This window comes from Grus americana, chromosome 22 (assembly GCF_028858705.1).
Source record: "Grus americana isolate bGruAme1 chromosome 22, bGruAme1.mat, whole genome shotgun sequence".
Classification (NCBI taxonomy): domain Eukaryota; kingdom Metazoa; phylum Chordata; class Aves; order Gruiformes; family Gruidae; genus Grus; species Grus americana.
In genome coordinates this window covers 522,653-540,727 of record NC_072873.1, presented here as the reverse complement: position 1 = coordinate 540,727, position 18,075 = coordinate 522,653, and the positions used below count along the sequence as shown (strand labels likewise).

Below are 18,075 nucleotides of genomic sequence, written 5' to 3'. Positions count from 1 at the left end.
AGCCCAGCTTGCTGCTGAGAGGGGCTGGGCTGCTCCTTCTCTAAAAGAATTAACTGGCTAAATGCAAGAGCTTATGATTTCATGTGTTATCCATCAGGCACACAACGAGCCAGCTAGAGAAAAAAAAGAAACTACTGACAGCGTTAGAGGATCAAAAAGAAGCAGGGAGTGTCCAGGATGGTCGGATCTCTTCTGTACAGAGGATGCATCTGCAGACGTCGTGCCCAGGCAGGGTTACCGCCCTGCAGGGATGAGGCTCGGCGTTGAGTGTCAAAGGCACAAGATACACAGTGAGGAGCAGCACCCACAAGTACCACGTACCCCAAGTTGTAAAAAAATCAAGGGGTTGATTTTTGCAGGAAAATAAGCTTCAGACTCAAGCTCTCTCCAAATGGAACGAGCATCAAGAATTATTTTGCTTTGTGTAAGACAGATCTGTATACATATCAGCTTTAGCAGAGCTGCTACCAGGAAAGTTTAATTCCCCATTCACACGTCCATTACTTCTGGGTGTTAAGTGAGAGCAGTAGGTAACTCTAAAAATTTGGATTTCAAATTGATTGATGACTACAACTCTGTTAGTAAAACGTGTTTACAAATGCCGTGTTAATCAAGCACAGTCAAATGAGATTTACTTTGCAACACACTAATTAATGCTTATGCCTTATGATTCACACACTTGGATTTTAATGAAACATTGAACAGGACTGTCAAAGCCATTTTAATTAAAATATACCATATATCACTGTACTCTGCCCAGGCCTGAGCTAACTGTTCAGGACCATGCACTATAGCATATTTACGGGAGTTTATTAAGCTATTGAGAAGAACAGATCTTTTAAAGTAAAGATGATTTTAATATTTTTGACTAGTTGGGCTCTCAGGGTCCAGAGAGCCAGGGAAACATTACGCCTGTTTGCTGGCGATCCTACAGCCAGGATCAGATTATCTGGTATTTTCATCCTCCACTGAACCAGTCTTAAGCAACACGCACCGTTCTCAAGTCTGGCAAAAACAATCACTTATTTTAAGCCTTTTACACAGATTCAGTCAAGCTGCAAAAGGGGCCACAGCACAACTCAAACATGTGGAGAGTGTTAATTGGAAATTTTTAAAGAAACAGAACATCAGAAAAGAATTAATTGAATTAATTCATCGGAAACTCATGCCTCAAACTGATCTTTGTCACATCCCCGTGCAGGTTACAGCACCGAGCAGCAAGGATCCCACTGGCCTGTGGCTCAGGACAGACAGACAGGCAATGAGAATACTTTTCTTGGAAGCTTGGCAATTTTACAACTACTACGTAAAATATTCAAGCGTCTCACATTTTGGCTAAGAGGTCAGACATGGTCACTTATGATATGAAGAAAATATCCCTTCTCAAACAGGGATCTTACCTGAAGTAAAAATATCAAATAACAACACAAGAATTAAATGCTATTTCTAGCAAAAAAAACCCAATGGAAAATTACCCAAACATTGGCTATTTGTCAAAAAAAAAAAAAAGAAAAAAGAAGAAGAAAAAAAAAAAGAAGTCTCTAAGGAACTACAGAAATAAGAAATAATTGTGTTCACACAGGTTGTAGGCAGCGTGTTGTTCTGACTCACCTCAAACACGTACATCAGAAATGAGTAAAACTGAAACATGTTCCTGTTGACTGAGTAACTCGTAGTGAGGAAGAGTTATTAGAGAGTGAAAGTACTGAATCTGTGAGTGCAAAGCTGAAGAGCAGACTATCTTCAAAACAATTCTATTTTCAACAAATACACCAAATCTTTGCCTGTGTCAGGGCCTTACCCTCCTGCTGATGTTGGTGTCATGAACGTGGGTAACAATACTAGCACTAAAAATGGAAGTGTTAAAACATGTCCCACATTCTGGTCCTGTGGGTGAGGCTCGCCTGCCTGTTCCATGGTGATGCTCACGGTTCAGTCACATTGCTCATTGATTTTTTTTTAATCTAAGGAGAAAGCTCCAACCATGGGTCAAAGGCATATTCTTAACTCAAAGCGCCTGTGATATGTGTTTTATTTTCTTACACGAATGCGTGGTTTTGAGGCTGTGAGCACCAAACACAAACCAAAACAGATAAGCAAGATTAACACTATGACTATTCTAGTCTTGCTCTTCAACAAGCTGGATCCAGTGCTGAGAACCTCTCCCACTGCCCGATCCAGCAATGGGATCACAATCCCCACCCCGACATTACGAACTCCAGCTGTGCAGGGGACAGTGCGGTGGGACTCGCCGTGGCCGGTCTCCAACACACTTCCAAGCACATGCTCTAACCTTGTGCAAGCAGGAACTCCACTGTGCCCAGATGTCCCTCAGATGCAGCCATCATCAGCGGCGTCCGCCCCTGCTTGTCTGCCATGTTCACATCAGCGCCGTGTGTGAGTAAGAGATCTACGATCTGCAAGACACAAAGCGAGAACACACATTGTACGTAGAGCCCCAGCTGGAAAGAACCCAGAGCCAAGGAAGAGCGGAGTGGTCCTCATGTCTTGACGCCTCACCCCCCAAGGCATGGTGCCCTGTGGGATTACTGCTGCAAGATTAGGGCGTAGCGGAAGCAACGGAGGTATAAGGAAAAAGGACAGGAAAAATGGTTATTACAAAAAACAATTACAAGGGGTAATGGCTTTAAACTGAAAGAGGGGAGATGGAGATGAGATCCGAGGAAGAAACTCTTCCCTGTGAGGGCGGTGAGGCCCTGGCACAGGGTGCCCAGAGAAGCTGTGGCTGCCCCTGGCTCCCTGGCAGTGTTCAAGGCCAGGTTGGATGGGGCTTTGGGCAACCTGGGCTAGTGGAGGGTGTCCCTGCCCATGGCAGGGGTGGCACTGGATGGGCTGGGAGGTCCCTGCCCACCCAAACCAGTCTGTGATTCTATGAAAAATGACCTTTTAAGTCAGGAGCATCCCATTTGCTTCCCAAATGGTGAGATAACACAGTACTCAAGCAAAAGCTGTCTGTGGCCAGCAAGAGCTCGGGGTGTTTGAAGCATCAGTATCACTTCTTCTCACTCCAATCGTTCCTCAGAAGAGTTGGAGGTTGTCTTCCCTAACCATATTTCAGCGAGATGGAAGGGATGGCCTGACCCTACATTTCAGGCCACCCCGACGGCGCGAGGAACCTGCTCACCTGCCAGTGGCCCTGTCTCACGGCGCTGAAGAGCGGAACGACCCCGCGGCGGTTGGGCTGTGCCACCGCAGCACCCTGCTCCAGGAGGAGCCGGCAGACCTCCAGCTTCCCGCGCCCGGCCGCTGCCGTCAGAGCTGCAGGAGAGAGAGAGGCAGTGAAGGGAAAGAGCCGCACGCTCCGTGGAGTTTTTTTCCTATCTGGAGACAGGTCTTTCTGCTGGATACCGAAGTGATGGTGCCTGAAATGCCAAACATATCTCACGACAGGCAAAATGAATGAAGAAAATGGGTTGGATCAGTACAGTTCTAGCTCTTACTTGTCATTTTAGTTTACTTCAAAGGTCAACTCCTCCATGAAAAGATCCCATAATGTTATGGAAAGAGGCTAACTGGAATAATCAGCTTTTATTATTTTCTGCAAAAGCCACAGGCTGCAAGACCGAGTGTCTTAGCAGGGGCACAATGTCCAGAGAAAACACAGGTCTTGAGGTACGTGCTGTCTTGACAAGACCTTCTGCAACCTGTCCTTGACTCATTCCACCGTGACCCTGACTGTGAGAGGGACCAAGCTGGAGGCACTGACAGATCACTGCCAGCCACTGCACATCAGTAAGATTTGTGGCTTTTCTCTGCTCGAACGAGAACAGAGCAGCGTTATTCAGATGGAGAATTTTTATTTTCTAATATCCCACGTCAGCCTGCGGATCTTTGAGACCAGGGAAAAAACTGGAAAGCAAAAATTGTATGGGTATGTTCAGCCATTCTCCAAGAAAAACACTAATTCTGGGCTTTGTTTCTGGCCAGGACTGATCCCACCAGCAAAGGTCTTTGTGCAAAACCCAAATTCTCTCTCATTTCTAGTATCACAGATGCTCACAATATTACAGGTGGGTAGAAGTAACACCTGACAGCTCTTTCCCTGACAAACTGTGCTCTGTTAACTCAGAAAGTATGGTCGGGTTAGAAAAGACACATTCAATCTGAAAATAGTTCCAAGTGCAGGACCTGCCTTTGACTCGTCTTTGGTATTAATTTTAGACTTTTTGGTTCCTCCCTCCTCTCCCTAACTTTCTGTGCACTTCAGCACTGCTCCTCTGGCTTGCTGCTCTGCTGCTTCTAGTAGGAGTTTGAGCAGAAGGTGGGAGTCTATTTCTAACTGACGTAGCTTGTTTTTTCTTTGAAGTACATTTCTGTGGGATGGCTGATTACGAGGTGTTGATGGGTTTCCAACTGCAACACTGTTAATGTTGGGGGATTTAATTAATTCTCTATTCTGATCCACATTATGGTTGAGTTTTCTCCTCTTGGGGTTGAGAGACACCAAGAGTTAAAAGAAAAATCATCTTGCTGCCACAAGCAGAACATACTGCAAAATCTATAATCAGATCCATGTGGGTTTTAAACGTAAGCTACGGATATAGAAGGAGGACTGTGTGTAATGTGCACGGCAGAGGGATTGGTATGCAGGGCTTTTGGGTTCTATTTCTAAACCTGCCTGCACTTGAAAGGTTGCAGGTTAATTTGAGGTATTTCACATCAAAATGACTTTATGTTTGCAACAATGAAAGTACTGTAAATTGCCAAAGTGTTTGGTGTTCATCATGAAATGTTCTTTGGAAAAGCCTTTACGGAAACAGGATGACTTGATCCACGGCCATACCATTCTCCACTCTGCCCTGCAATCCACTCTACCTGGATTGACATGTCTTTGCTATTCCGTTCCTCAGGGTCAAAGCAATTGGTGCAGGTTACTCCAGCCTGTCCTTCGCAGCTCCAACTCAAGAGAAGCTCAAAAGCTTTTGTGCTACTGAGCAGTCAGACCTTGCTGCTTCAGGCAGGTCCCACACTGACGACCTGGATCTGCTGCCTGCTGCTGAGAGAAACCTATCCAAGCTCGTCTTGTACAATGCACAGATATCTAAGCATCTGTCCTCAGAAATGCAGAAACTCCTCGAGGGGCGAAAGGAGCTCAATCCAGCTGGACCCTAGGAGGCCAGCTCACCAAGGTACACCCAGACTTCATCAGTGCCTGTGCTTTGAGCAGAAGGTTGGACTAGATAACCCCCTGTGGTCCCTCCAACTGCAATGAGCGGGATAGTCTGCTGCTGCTCTGAATACAGGTGCCTCTATCTTCAGCCTTCTAACCAAAGTGGCTTTTGACATCCCCAAGCTCCTGCTCCACTGCTGGTCACCTCAAGCCCAGAGCACTACCCTGTCGCATCAGCTGGTGTCCAACTGTCCAAGCCCAAAAGCTCAATGAAACTACTTCAGGAAAAATTCTAGAAGTTCCTGCTTATTTAAGCCTTTCAGCACTCCTCAGATGGACTCATCAACCTGTATCTGGCATCTCCAGCGTCCCTTGCAACAGCAAAGTAAAGCTGTGCCTGTGTGTTGAAAGGAGATTGGAAAAGCCAAGGAAAGGTAAGGTGAGGAAATGAGAAAAATGGAAATGGTTCTGTTTGAAGTTTTACTATGTGCCAGAGAAGTCCTGTGGCCCAGCGTGAAAAGGCGAGTCCACCAAGCCCAGGCAAGGAGCAGTGACCAGGATCCTGGGCTGGAAAACAGGAACGTTCATTTTGCAGCTTTTCCATGAGGACCTAGTGCAAGGAGAACAATCCACCATGCAATAACAAAGTCTTGGCATAAACACCATGAACCAGTTGCAGCATTTCTCACAACACAACTCAAACAAAACCAGAGACAAGTTTCAGGTGTGGACGTGCCCCTCTCCGTCAGTGAGCAACGTCAGACAAGCCACAGTCTCCAGCACCAGGGATCTGCAACGGCACATCCTGCCTCTGCTGTTGTGCAAAGCGTCTCTGTTTTCTTAGAGAAAAAAACCCCAACTTTATCTGGAGAAGGAATCATTAAATTGCTCCTATACGGCACGTGTATCTGTTTCGCAGCCCGGCAGCAGGACAAATGCAGTTTGATGGAGTCGTTCTTTGCACCTCCAACTCTGATGGAGTTATTACAAAAGTGACTCAAATACTTTTGTGCTGGGTTTTGATATTAGTCTTGTCCCAGGGGGAAATATTCCATCTGGAGTTGGCTGTAGTGTGCTGTCAGCAATTCCTAAACTTATGATGTAACTTGGCACTGCCATTTGGATGGTATCAGGCTGATATCACTAAGCCAGGCAGTCAGCTCTGCTCTGCGGAAGATTAGACACACGAGCAACAAGTATCAAAAACCAGGCAAGACGTGACTCAAGTTTTTAGAGCAGATTGCTATTTTTAAGTGGAAACCAGCATTTCTCTTCAAATTTATCTAAACTTGCTATTTACTTTTGAGAAATAACAATAAAACAATGTGAAATGGAGTCTTGAGATCAATATAAACTTGTCCTGCCTGTGACAGGATAAAAGGTTGCTGAATTTGGTGGTTGGCTCATTTCTGCTCATTTTTCCATCTTACCTACCACCAGTTTTAATGGGATAGACGGGTATTCCTTCGAGATGGCTCCTCAATTTGTGTGGGATTTGCAAATCACAAATCCACATTCCCAACTATCCCAGTTACTCAGAACCCCCTCTCAGACAGAGAAAATCCCAGATGTCTGTGTGAATCCAGCTTTTTGGGGGAAGAGGTATGGGAGGGGGGATGGCAGAGATGGAAAAGGCTTCTGCTGAAGAGTCCTCGAGGCAACGGGCAGGCTGGGAATGGCAGAGCTGCCTGGGACACAAGGAAAGAGGAAAGAGAAGAGCTGGACTTTGTCAGGGTGCTCAGCTTACAGACTAGAGAGCACGGCTGAGCAGGAGAGAGCAGGACGGTGTGACCTGCGAAGGCAGAGCTCCAGGGATGGGCAGGGATAGCCACCAGTTCAGAAAACACCCATGGCTTTATACCAGGCTTTGCTAGATTCCTCCAGACAACCCAGGACTACCTTAACTCAAGGAGCTCATCTGTAGTGTCTGATGCTGCCTGTGAGGTTACATTGCAGGGACATCTTCGTGGCTTTTGATCAAACCCTGAAGGCATCTGGATCACCATCCAACTCACAAGATGGTCCTCACATTTTGGACGAGCTGTCTGGCTGCTCACCACTGTGAACTGTGAGCTCAGTGGTTCAAAGCCGTTGTCCTGTTACCAACGCTCAGTCATTTCATTTGGCTAATTCCATATCCAATTTCTCTCTTCTCCCATGACACCCTAGGGGCACTTTTAAATTGCTCATTTGTATGTGTTGCCCTTATTTCTGCTAATAATGGCACAATGTCCTTGCTGCTCAGTTATGTCCCCGTGGGTGCAGGAGCTGACTCCTTCCCTGCCCCACGAGCGGCCCAGAGCAGCCTGGCCACCCGCCCGGCTCCTTGCTGGGACAACTCCTCCCTCCGTCGCTGCCCTTTAAAGCTCAGGGGCAATCCTTTCTGATAGACCCCATCCATTACAAGGCTCTAAGGCTACGTTCCCAAACGTACAGTGCACAAACCAGCTCCAAACACAACCCAGTTGTCTCCCCCACACTCCTAACCAGAAACAACCCGGCCGAACACCAAGCCACACGCCAGCCACTGTCTGTACCCTCGGATCATGTCATCTTTAAACAAAGCTGACAGAATCAAAATCAGTGCTCCGTTACCCAGACAGGAACATTACCTTGGTGTATTAACTTGACAGGAACATTACCAGTGATGCAAGTAGATTAGTGACTTGAGCACAAAAGACAGTGGATAATATTTATGAGGTCATTGAAGTTAAAAGCCAACAACTGCAAGTTTGAATATCCCAAGAAATGGAGATGATAGTGCGTTCATCTGCGGAGTGGAAGGGGTGAATGGCTGCTTTTGTTCTGGTAGAAGTCAGGAAAGCAAGGCTTCTGTATTATACCCATGAATACAAAAATATACTATTGCACAAAACGACATTTGTTTAATTACCAGGTGCTAAACAATGAGAAGTTTTTGGAAAATCAATGGATAATTTAACAGTCATGGTGCTGCATGTAGCAGGGAAGGGGAGAGAGAAACAGGGAGATGCTTTCAGTAAATATGCCATGGATCACGAGAAATTTGTGTCCATCTCAATATATTTCAGAGAAATTAGTGGCCTGGTTGTCAGAGATGCTGCATGCCTGAACACTCCTGAAGAGTGCCAGGAGCTGCAGAAGCTCGGATTTTCAAAAGCCAAACTCCTCTGTTTCACTTAGGCTGAGTGCAACCTCCACCCTGGCACCTGTACATCACGTGAAATCAAATCAGAGGAACTGATCCTTCTCCCTTCATCAAAAGAAAGGCAGGGATCGGGGATTCATCAGGTGACAGGGAGCCCATAAATACAAACACAAACATGCAAGAAGCTACAGCATCTACAGAAATCACCTGTCTCTCCCCAAAGGCTGTCAAAGCTGTTGATTTGTGCTCGCTCCACCTCCTCTTCATCTTTTTCTGGAAGATCCAGCAGGTAGGAGACAATCTAAAACAAAATGACACGTCAGCTCACGAACTTGGATGCGTTATATATAAACTGCTGACATCTTAACACGAGCTGCTCTGAATACACAGAGGAAAAGGAACAGTCTCTGCCTGGCACCCTGGGCTCAAGCAAATGTTCTCCCAGAGATCAGTCGCTGAACCTGCTGCCCCGCACAAGCCAAAAAAACCCCAAACCACCCAAGTGTCTTGGTACGACCGTACATGATGGGCCTTTGTAGTGTCAGTTCCTCGTAACCGCGTCTGTCCTGCTACAGATGACCCGGCGTGTGCGGCGGATGCGTCTGCAGCTACAGCTGCCGTAACCAGTGAGGAAACCGGTGTGTCCATCTGTATCAGCTCTCACCTGGTGGGGTGCAACGAGTATGATCATCTCCTTTTACTGCCAGGAAACTGAGACGTGGACAAGTGATGTAATGGTGCAGTTATAATCGTTATCTTCTTCATTAGCTTAATCTCCAGCCAAGATGAAGTTACTTCCAGAAATTATTAGCTCCCTTCTAGCAAATACTGGTTTTAAGCAGGCTGTTAAAAAGACTTCGACTATGTTTTTCTTCCAGCTGTGGATGCTTGAAACCCCAGAGAAGCAAATTAACTTCTTTAAAGGGCAAATTAAAGGATTTAATTGACTGAAAACTGGCAGAAAATTTCAGTGTTTGGATCATATGATGTGAGAAAGCAAGAGGCTAAGAAGAAAATGGAGATATTACTTTAGTGACTGAACGACAGGAACATTTTTCTCATTCTAGGAGAAACAATTATCTGCTGGGGTCTAGGCTACAAGGAGCCTTTCCTGAGTACCCGCGAGGAAGCCGTGCCTGCTCTGCTGCCTGCAGCTGCCTGTGGGCACAGACCGAGAGAGGCACCAGCACAGGGCAGCAGGGATTTTGGTGACAAGTGCTGTTCTCCCGTGTCCCGCCAGCGATGCTCTAGTGCTAAATGGGACACGGGGAGTGACAGCAGCACGGGGGGGAGCCGGAAGTCCAGGAGAGTGCCGACGTGAAAGATGCTGTTGAAGTGATGCCCACGGTCCTTCCGCAGTAGATGCCTTGTGCATGTGATGCTGCCTGGGCGTGAGCTTGGTTTAAGAACCCCCCCGTGGACTCAGCTGACCTCCCAGCCAGGCGCTGTACTGCTCAGTGGACCTCGTCTTGCCCAACTAAAGCGTAAAGCCAAGTCTGGTATGGTTACGCTAGGGTACAAGCATGTCAAGGACTCCAGTGTGGCTCCACCAGGATTAAGATCACTTTATAAACATGTTAAATATTTGTTTTATCACCAAAGTTGGAGAAAAACAGCAAAGTAATCATCAGCTTGCATTTCCTATGACTGCAAGTACCTCAAAACAGGGACTTGGAGTATTTTCTATAAGCAGCCATGTATCTTTTATGGTACAACAGAAATATCAAACAATTCCAAAACTCTTCTATACATTACAAAGGTGACCAGTATTATCTGGGGGGAAATTTCTATTTAAAAAGTTCTGTGCCCTGTTACAAATTATGTCTTTGGCATGCAGATCTTCAGGGTTTTGAAGTCACATCTGCTTCTAATTGGTTCAACTCACAGTCACTTAGCTAATAAGAATTTCCCAGCTTTCTTTAATTAGCTCCTCTGATCTGAGCACATTACCTATGTTTTCATGGATTATGCTTAACAAAAGCAAAATCAAAACTCCAGTAAATGAGAGGAGCTCAATTTAGCAAAGAAATGAACCAATGCAAAAATCCTCAGAGACTGCTTCTCAGTAGGAAAACATACATCATTTTCCACATCACAAATCTTTATCAGTATGATAGGAGCAAGGTCTTCAGCTCTTCTCTTCCCACAACGCACAGTCCAAACCTACGTGGTCTCACAGAGCCCTAACAGCACTGGAGGAACGCCGTAAGCAACACGCTGTTTATCCACCCTTGCTTAAAGGTTTATTCCGACAAATTAAAGGCTCATTACACTTCCTCTCTTGGACGCCTGCCCAGACCACAGGGTTTGCCAAGGGATCTGTGAACCCCACTCCCTGCAATGGGAAGGGGAGGAAGAGTAGACAGAGGTACTGGCTCCACCTCCAAGACCCTCTTTGCTCCATGTTTTGGCTAGGAAACATGGTCAACCCTTGGTTTCCCACCCCGCAGGGGCTGGGTCAGCCTTACCTCGGTGTAACCCATGCTGGCCGCAGCGATCAGTGCCTGCTGGATGGCGTGGCTCTTCTTAAACACTCCCTGCTGTTGCCCAGCCATGGTCCAGTCGCATTGGATCAAGAACTTCACCACCTCCAAGTGTCCTCTGAGAGCAGCGTGAACCAGAGCGCACTGACCGTTTTTGTCCAAATGATCCACCTTGAAAAGAGATGACAAAACACAATTAAGCCAAATCATGGGCAAAACATCTTTGTTTCTTCAGTTTCCAGCCCCAGTTTCAAAATAACGCCACATGTGCAAAACGTGCATTTCTCTGGTAAACTATCCCTTCCACGACCAGAAAACAACCATTCCCAAAGCAACTGTGCCTCACGCTTAGACATCCTCTTGGCCACAAGCGTTTGCTTTGGGTAAGTTACCATTATTTTTAGCTTTCTTCAGTTTTCTTCAGACTCAAAGGCTGCAAAAGCATTTTCCCCTTTATGTCCTGAAGTCCAGCAATCGTGTTTTCTTGCAGGCTGAAATCATACACACTGGTATCATGTCCTTCACCCAAATCCACAACAGGAAAACCAGCTTGTTTTCCAGATGCCATTTCTTTTGAGTCACAAAGAAGTGCCTCAGCCTGCAGCGAACGCACAATGCGAACCCAACGCAGGCAAAAGTCAATAGGAAAAAGAGATCGCAGTTGGCAGCCCTGCAGGAACTTATTTGGTTGGCTTTTCAGGACAGGGCATGGTTTTCACTCGATGCCTGAATACATCAGCTGGGATTCTATGTCCTATCCCAACACCAGTAACTTGGAGAAAACAGGACAGGCAGATCAGCAACTGTCCTCCTGCTGGTAAACCCGGCGTTATTACAGACAACACAGCAAGATCTAAATGAGTCCCTCAGTCATCCCGACTTTCATACCAAAACTATACAAACCCATATTTTGCTTTTTGAACTGAAGCTAAACATATAGAGAAACCACAAATTGTTTCCAGGAGGCTCCACTTCAAAAATCAGCACAATTTTCTTCTTCAACAAAATATTTAAACTAGACTCATTATATACAATTAAAACTCCAAACATTCACCACAAAGCTAAACAAAGGGTATTTTTTCTAGGACAAGTCTGATAGAAGTTTTTGGAAAATGTGTCTCAAGGAGATATTTAAAGAACACTCTGTGCTGCAAAAGCAACGTTGCCATCTTAACCTCGTGAGGTTCAAGGACTTCTCCAGAACATCCTTCAGCAGGCCATCAGTGCAGTGTGATTAAGCAACTTCTACCTCAGACCTTAATTCCAGAATACTAATTACAGACTCTCAGAAGTTATTTAGCTTTGGTGTCAACGTGAGATTTTCAAAGCCACTGCATTTTAGCAGAAAAGCCAACCCTCCACAGCAGCATCCTGGCTTCATCTGCTGGAGGATGTTCTTTAGCAGGGGTTACATATCCTGCCTGCAGCTCGTGCCCTGCCTTGCACAAACGCGGAACAGTTTAAATCAGCTTTTAGAGGAACACGGTCAATTTACCTTGGCCCGTTTCTTGCAGAGCAGCACGACGATACTTAGAAATCCAGCGGCAGCCGCGTAGCCAAGGGGGGTCAGGCCACTTTCCGAAGCTGCATCTACGTTGGCCCCAAACTCCAAGAGCAAAGCCACCATCTCCGTGTAACCCAGGTGAGATTGGACACACAAAATGGGGGCGTTGTTCAGAACTTCGGTCCGATAATTCACGTTTGCACCTCCTAAAATCAGCAAGCGACTGACCTGCACAGGGAAGGAAGAGCTCCTGTTAGCTGAGCTGTATGCAGAGATTAGTTTATAGTCAGGGCAACACAGAACCCTTTGCACATTTCCAAGCAAATAGCGGAGGACATAAAATGCCCAGTAAAAACACTTGACAGATACATGGTCCCATTTTAGGCATTTTCGCCCGTATGGGAAGAAAGGAGCTGGGGCAAACATCCTTTCAGATACAGGCCAATGTGAAATCTGTGTCGCTGTCTGAAATCCTTTCTGCTGTAGAGATGAAGTCACTTAAGCTAACACACTCCTCCTTACCAACGCAAATGGGCACAAAGCGCCTGACCTAGCATGTGCCGGTGTGTTTGGCGTCACCTCCGACTTCGTGCCTGTCTAAGCCAGAGCCCTGCACGGGGCTGCCAAATTCCAACACCAGTTGTTGCATCCCACATCTTTTGGGAAGGAAAAATTCAAGTGAACCATTTCGCGCAGGCGCAAATCCACTATTCCCTCGCTGCCAATTAAAAGGAGATCCCTGGTCAACGTAGAAGAGTTGAGGGATCATCCCATACGGTAACAAAATCCCAAGTGAACGGAAGGTCTCCCCCCGGCTCAAGACGAACGCCCAGCAAAGCTGCTCAGTGCCCGGGTAGGACAACTGCCACGAGCAGGCAGCTACAGCAAATGCTCTATGCACAGTTACTGCGCATCGCTGGGAGCTTCTCACGCGAGCTCTGAACCACCCCGGCTCTCCTTCCCCTCCCGTACCTTTATGTTTGGGGTGTAGAGATTTCTCAGAGACGCCAAAGCCATCGAAAGACCTTCGGTACTGTAGGAGATCCAAAGCCCTTGCAGGATGGAGGAAGATACCCCAACTTTTTTACTCAGCCCCTAAAAAAGACAAGCTGACTTACACGCAAGCTTACAAATACAGTCCGTTATGCTGGGTAGATCCTCCTGGGTCTTTGGACTTCAAAGAGTTTCAAGACAGTAACAGCTATATGCAAGACAATGCGACAATTTGCCACATCTGACCGTTGCAGTGAATTAATAAGCTTGTAGGAAGTAACTTGCAAAGGTACTGTAGCCATTCCCAAGGTATTGGAAAAGCACGATTAAACTGCGAGCAACGTGAATCCATTCGACACCCTCAGAAAACGTCATGCTGAGGAGCATAGCATGCTGCTTCTCTTCTTTATTGAAAAAGTACACATTATTTTGGCAGAACTGCTTCACAAAGTTCCCTCATTATTCACACAGTTAAACTAGATGACAATATCTGCTCACAGTGAGACAAATTAAGGAAGTCTCAACCACAGCCTAGAACAGTATTCCCGTATCTCACACCAGACTCCCCAGCCCCCCCCGGCTGCCGTGATCAGGCTATACATTATATATGGAAGGTCTGATATCTTTTTCCAGCAACGCTAACTGGCAGAGCACAGAACTGTTAAGCAAGTTTCCCCCCGTCCTATCGCAGGGGCAATAATTGCTCCGTAGCCAACAGACGGGAGGAAACGGTTGGGTGGAAGAGGAGAGGAATGGGTTTGCAACCCCAGTACCGAGCTCTGCTGCGTGTTGTGCTCCGTTGTGTGATGCACGTACACCCTACGTATTGCTGTTCTGCTATCGATTTACCATTAAAGTCTGCTGTTTCCATGGAAACCGTATAGACATCTTGAACTCTGTTTTGATACGCAAACCCTGATTTTTACTTCCTTGCACACTGTGTGGTCATTTCTGTGCGTGCAAAGCAGCAGGATCACACTTCAGTTTGTAAGTCTTTCGTATGACAGACTGACACAGACGGCGTAGGGCGGTGGGAAGAAAACCAGCAGCAAAAGGTGGGATTTATTTCCTCTAAAGGAAGATGTGCAGGAGTCACCATCTGAGCCCGCTGCTGGACTCAGCTGCAGACCTCTAATACCTACGTGTGAAGGATATTCTGAAGCATCGCACCAGCCATCAACAGATTTGTCACTTGAAATGGCTTTACCATAAAAAGAAGCAACAGATTAGACGAGCTTTTATAAATAACAACTCCATGCGCTTGTTTCCTTCAAAATTCAGGGAGCTAAATAGAGAAAAATATCTGCTTGTGTTAAGAGGCAGAAAAAGAGCTCAGGAATTTTAGCCACCGTTAAATGCTGCTTTTGAAATGACACAATACAGGACATTGGAGGTCAGTATTAAATTTCAGTAAACTCAGTACAGTATAATTGGACAAATGGAAAACAATTTTATAATAAACGGTTAAAATAATTTAAAAATAGTTATAATACTAGCAAAACCAGCTAAATAAGCTGTTTGAGTCACCATCAGGACCGAGAGAAAGAGTATGTATTTTCAGAATAGCCATCTGAAGATAATCACATAGGCTATAAAAATCTTAACCACTGTATTAGAGCATACATACTTAGATACTAGTGCAAGACATAAAAGATGACATTTATCCTTTAAAGAATAAATATATTCAGCACCATTATCATTCAGCTGCTGAAACAAAACTGCACTATTTCTCATTTTACAGACAGTATCTTCCTTTTCCTTTTCTGCCCAGGACTGTAAAGCAGGTTGAATCCTTCAGCAAAAGTAAATCCCAACTTGACACAACATCGAACCAAAATACCAGTGGTTTTCACTTTGCTGGGACCATCCGGCCCAGGACCAAGGCATGGCCAGACCACGCAGGTTTTGTTTGAATAACTTTACAACCTCACACAACCCAGTTCTCAAACAGGCTTGCTTTCCCAGTCCTGCACTCTTGTACGCAGCTGTCAGCATCCTTGGTTTCTAATTTATCGCGTCCTCTGCTGTTTGGCCATGGGCACCTTCGCCACAAGATCTTCGTGAGGCTGTTTTTCAAGGAACATCAGACACCTGTACATACCCGTAGCTGTCAAAGCCGGTGTTTCTGCCTTTAATTGTCACTGCATTCTCAATCTGGGGACGAGGGACACCCATTTCTGGGTAACTGACATTTTAGCTAATTTAAGATGAAATTAAGGACTCTCTTTGGTTGATTTGCAAAACATACGTCAGCCTGAAGTTTGGGTCTTCTTGTATCATTACCGCACATTTCTCTTCTTGCCCTTTCGTTCCATGCCAGGCTTTCCAAGCTGGGCTTCCATATGCTCCTGTTAAGACTGGTAATTGCTTTAAAAGACTAAAACATTTGTACTTTTTTTTTTCCTCCAAAACTGTTTGAGGCTGTTTGGGTTTAAAAAAGAAAACCAGCAGATCTCAGCCATCAAGCGAAGCAGGGAGCATGAAAGCTTCTGTACACCCATCTATCAGGTCATCGCCTTGTGACTGCATCACTGATGGTTTTACACCTGGAAATTCCAAGTGTCCCCTCATCACCTTGCACAAGGTACCGGTGGATTCGAACCGATAAGGATTGGGGAAGGACAAATACATTTTCTGCACTGTTTAACCAAAGTTTGTCTCCATACCCAGATCTCAGTATTGCCTGGCTGGACAAAATGCTTTAGCCTTGTGCTAATCCTCTCCTGGCTTCACAAGGGGTAAATAAAATGGAATTACAATGGCATCAGGCCTCTATAAATACCATCAAAATTAGGATCTTTGTGTCTGCGGAAAGCTGCTGCTATAACATGATACTTCAGGAAAAACACTGAATTGATGACCTGACATGCTCCCTACTTGGCAGAAAACCCATGCCATACTGGTAACGGCTTCAACAAAAGATCAGCCAGAAGGAAAATCTTGAATGGGGAAAAAAAAAAAAAAAGCTTGTTTAAAAACAAATACAAGACAGTAACAACAGGGAAAGGAGTCTGTATACGTATTCTTGCAAATATTTTCTTTAAAGAATCCTCAAGACCTTAAACATGGTCTGCAATATTCCAGCTCAATGTCTCCTTCAAAAACTAACGCAGCTATTGTTTTACTCGGTAAACACTCACAAATCCTCAGTAAACACTTGTTAAAAAATGGAATAAAAATAAATCTATTCAAGGAAAAGCAAAAGACTAAGTTTTACAGTGTTTCTAATCCAGCTAATCCAAACCCATTCAAAACTTTATCGTACTTCTAAATAACATACTGTTATGCTTATCCGTCACCGAGACATACTATTCTTACCGCAGTGTTGCAAACCCAAGGATTTTGCCGAGCGATTAGAAACAGAAGGCTGTACTGACATTTTTCATATGCTAATTGGCATTTTCTACTATTGTAAATATTGCTCAATTAAATCTTGAATCTACAGGCAACTTGTCCACTTAATGAAAATTGTCAGTTGTTTAGAGCCTGAAACCCTGTTATTTGTTTCTACCGTGGAAGTGTGAAATGAAGAAGATTTGGAACCAGATTTAGATGTAAATGGCAGCTGAATAGTAAACTCACTGCTGAATTTGGCCTTGGGAACGTAACTCAAAATTTGAAAATTATACACTGATCGGGTAAGGCGCCGATCTGGGGTTCTTCCCTATGGCTCCAGCCATCGCTTTCCCAAATGAGGAGACTTTGCTACTACGCCTGACGGTGAATTCGGCACAAGGAACTCAATTAATAAATCCATCAGGACTGACAGAAGGCAGAAGCTCTCTGTTTGCTCTAGAAATGCTGATGGGAGTCCTGAAGTTCTTAAGTCTATAAAATCATATTAGACCAGACAAAAATACAGCCTCATTTTTACCAGTGTTAAGCACCCACAGATCCTAACAGTTTTAAGAAATTTTGTATTTCCTGTGACCTTACAAATCCATCCTCTCGTTTCCATCTCCTGGTGTATGGGCCAAGAGGCCAAGAATGATAGTTGATGGGTCATACTGATGCTCACATCCAAGCCTGCCTTTCAATTACCCAGGTCTTAAATGTCTGTGTGAAGAGTAAAACGGACCGACCATCAGATTTTAACGCCCATAACATTTTCCCTTTACAACCTAAATTTTGGGTTGGCTTCTTCAAAACCACTCCTTTTAAATGATTTATTTTTTATAGCTGTTGTTACAGGAACTCATCTTACATGGGAAGAAACCTCTTATGGTAGGTAGAAGAGTAATTTCAGGTGAGGAGGCTATCTGCTGAATTTACAGTCTGAAGGATGGTTTAATTTCATGGAGTTCTTATATACCACTGCCAGTTTTCTAAAGCTCACTTCTACACGTTTCAGCAGCCTGAAGCAATCACACTTCTCACAGCAACCCTAAAACAAGAAGAGACTGAACGCTGCCAGTGCTGGCAGATTATACGCAGCGGGGATGAAGTTGGCATAAGTCTTCATTTTAATTTTTGTTACCTTAAAAATATGTGCTTTGAGAATGTGATGTCCCAGTTCAATAGTTTGCTGTCGATTTAGTTTTCCTTCCTGACGGGAAAACCAGAAGGCAAGTAATGTGTGGCCACTCCTGAAACCAGAAGAAAGAGTATGTTAGTATTTGCTTGTTACACCAATAAAACAACTTTTGACAACAATTTTTGCTTCTGCTAAGCCTCCAACCTTGTCCAGCTTCAGGAAACAGAGCTGGACTAATTCTCACTTGTAAACTTGCATCCTCTATCAGTGGTGATCACTGATAGCTCAAAGAACCCCTAACACTGTAGGATAGCAAAAATACAACAATATATTTTCTATGAGCAGACGTAAATTTGGAAACAG

General features: G+C 45.0%; 1 protein-coding gene across 15 annotated transcripts in view; it reads right to left on the bottom strand.

Moving 5' to 3' along the window:
• The window catches only part of TANC2 (tetratricopeptide repeat, ankyrin repeat and coiled-coil containing 2), a 250,259-nt gene that overhangs the window by 17,540 nt on the left and 214,644 nt on the right, over nt 1-18,075 (bottom strand). For all 15 annotated transcript variants that reach the window (XM_054801162.1, XM_054801168.1, XM_054801160.1 and 12 more), the window contains 7 exons: nt 17,716-17,824; nt 13,218-13,340; nt 12,237-12,473; nt 10,727-10,912; nt 8,466-8,559; nt 3,146-3,279; nt 2,294-2,417 (listed from right to left, as the gene is read on the bottom strand). In XM_054801162.1, coding sequence (XP_054657137.1) covers nt 2,294-2,417; nt 3,146-3,279; nt 8,466-8,559; nt 10,727-10,912; nt 12,237-12,473; nt 13,218-13,340; nt 17,716-17,824 — 1,007 coding nt within the window. The remainder of the gene's footprint in view (nt 1-2,293; nt 2,418-3,145; nt 3,280-8,465; nt 8,560-10,726; nt 10,913-12,236; nt 12,474-13,217; nt 13,341-17,715; nt 17,825-18,075) is intronic.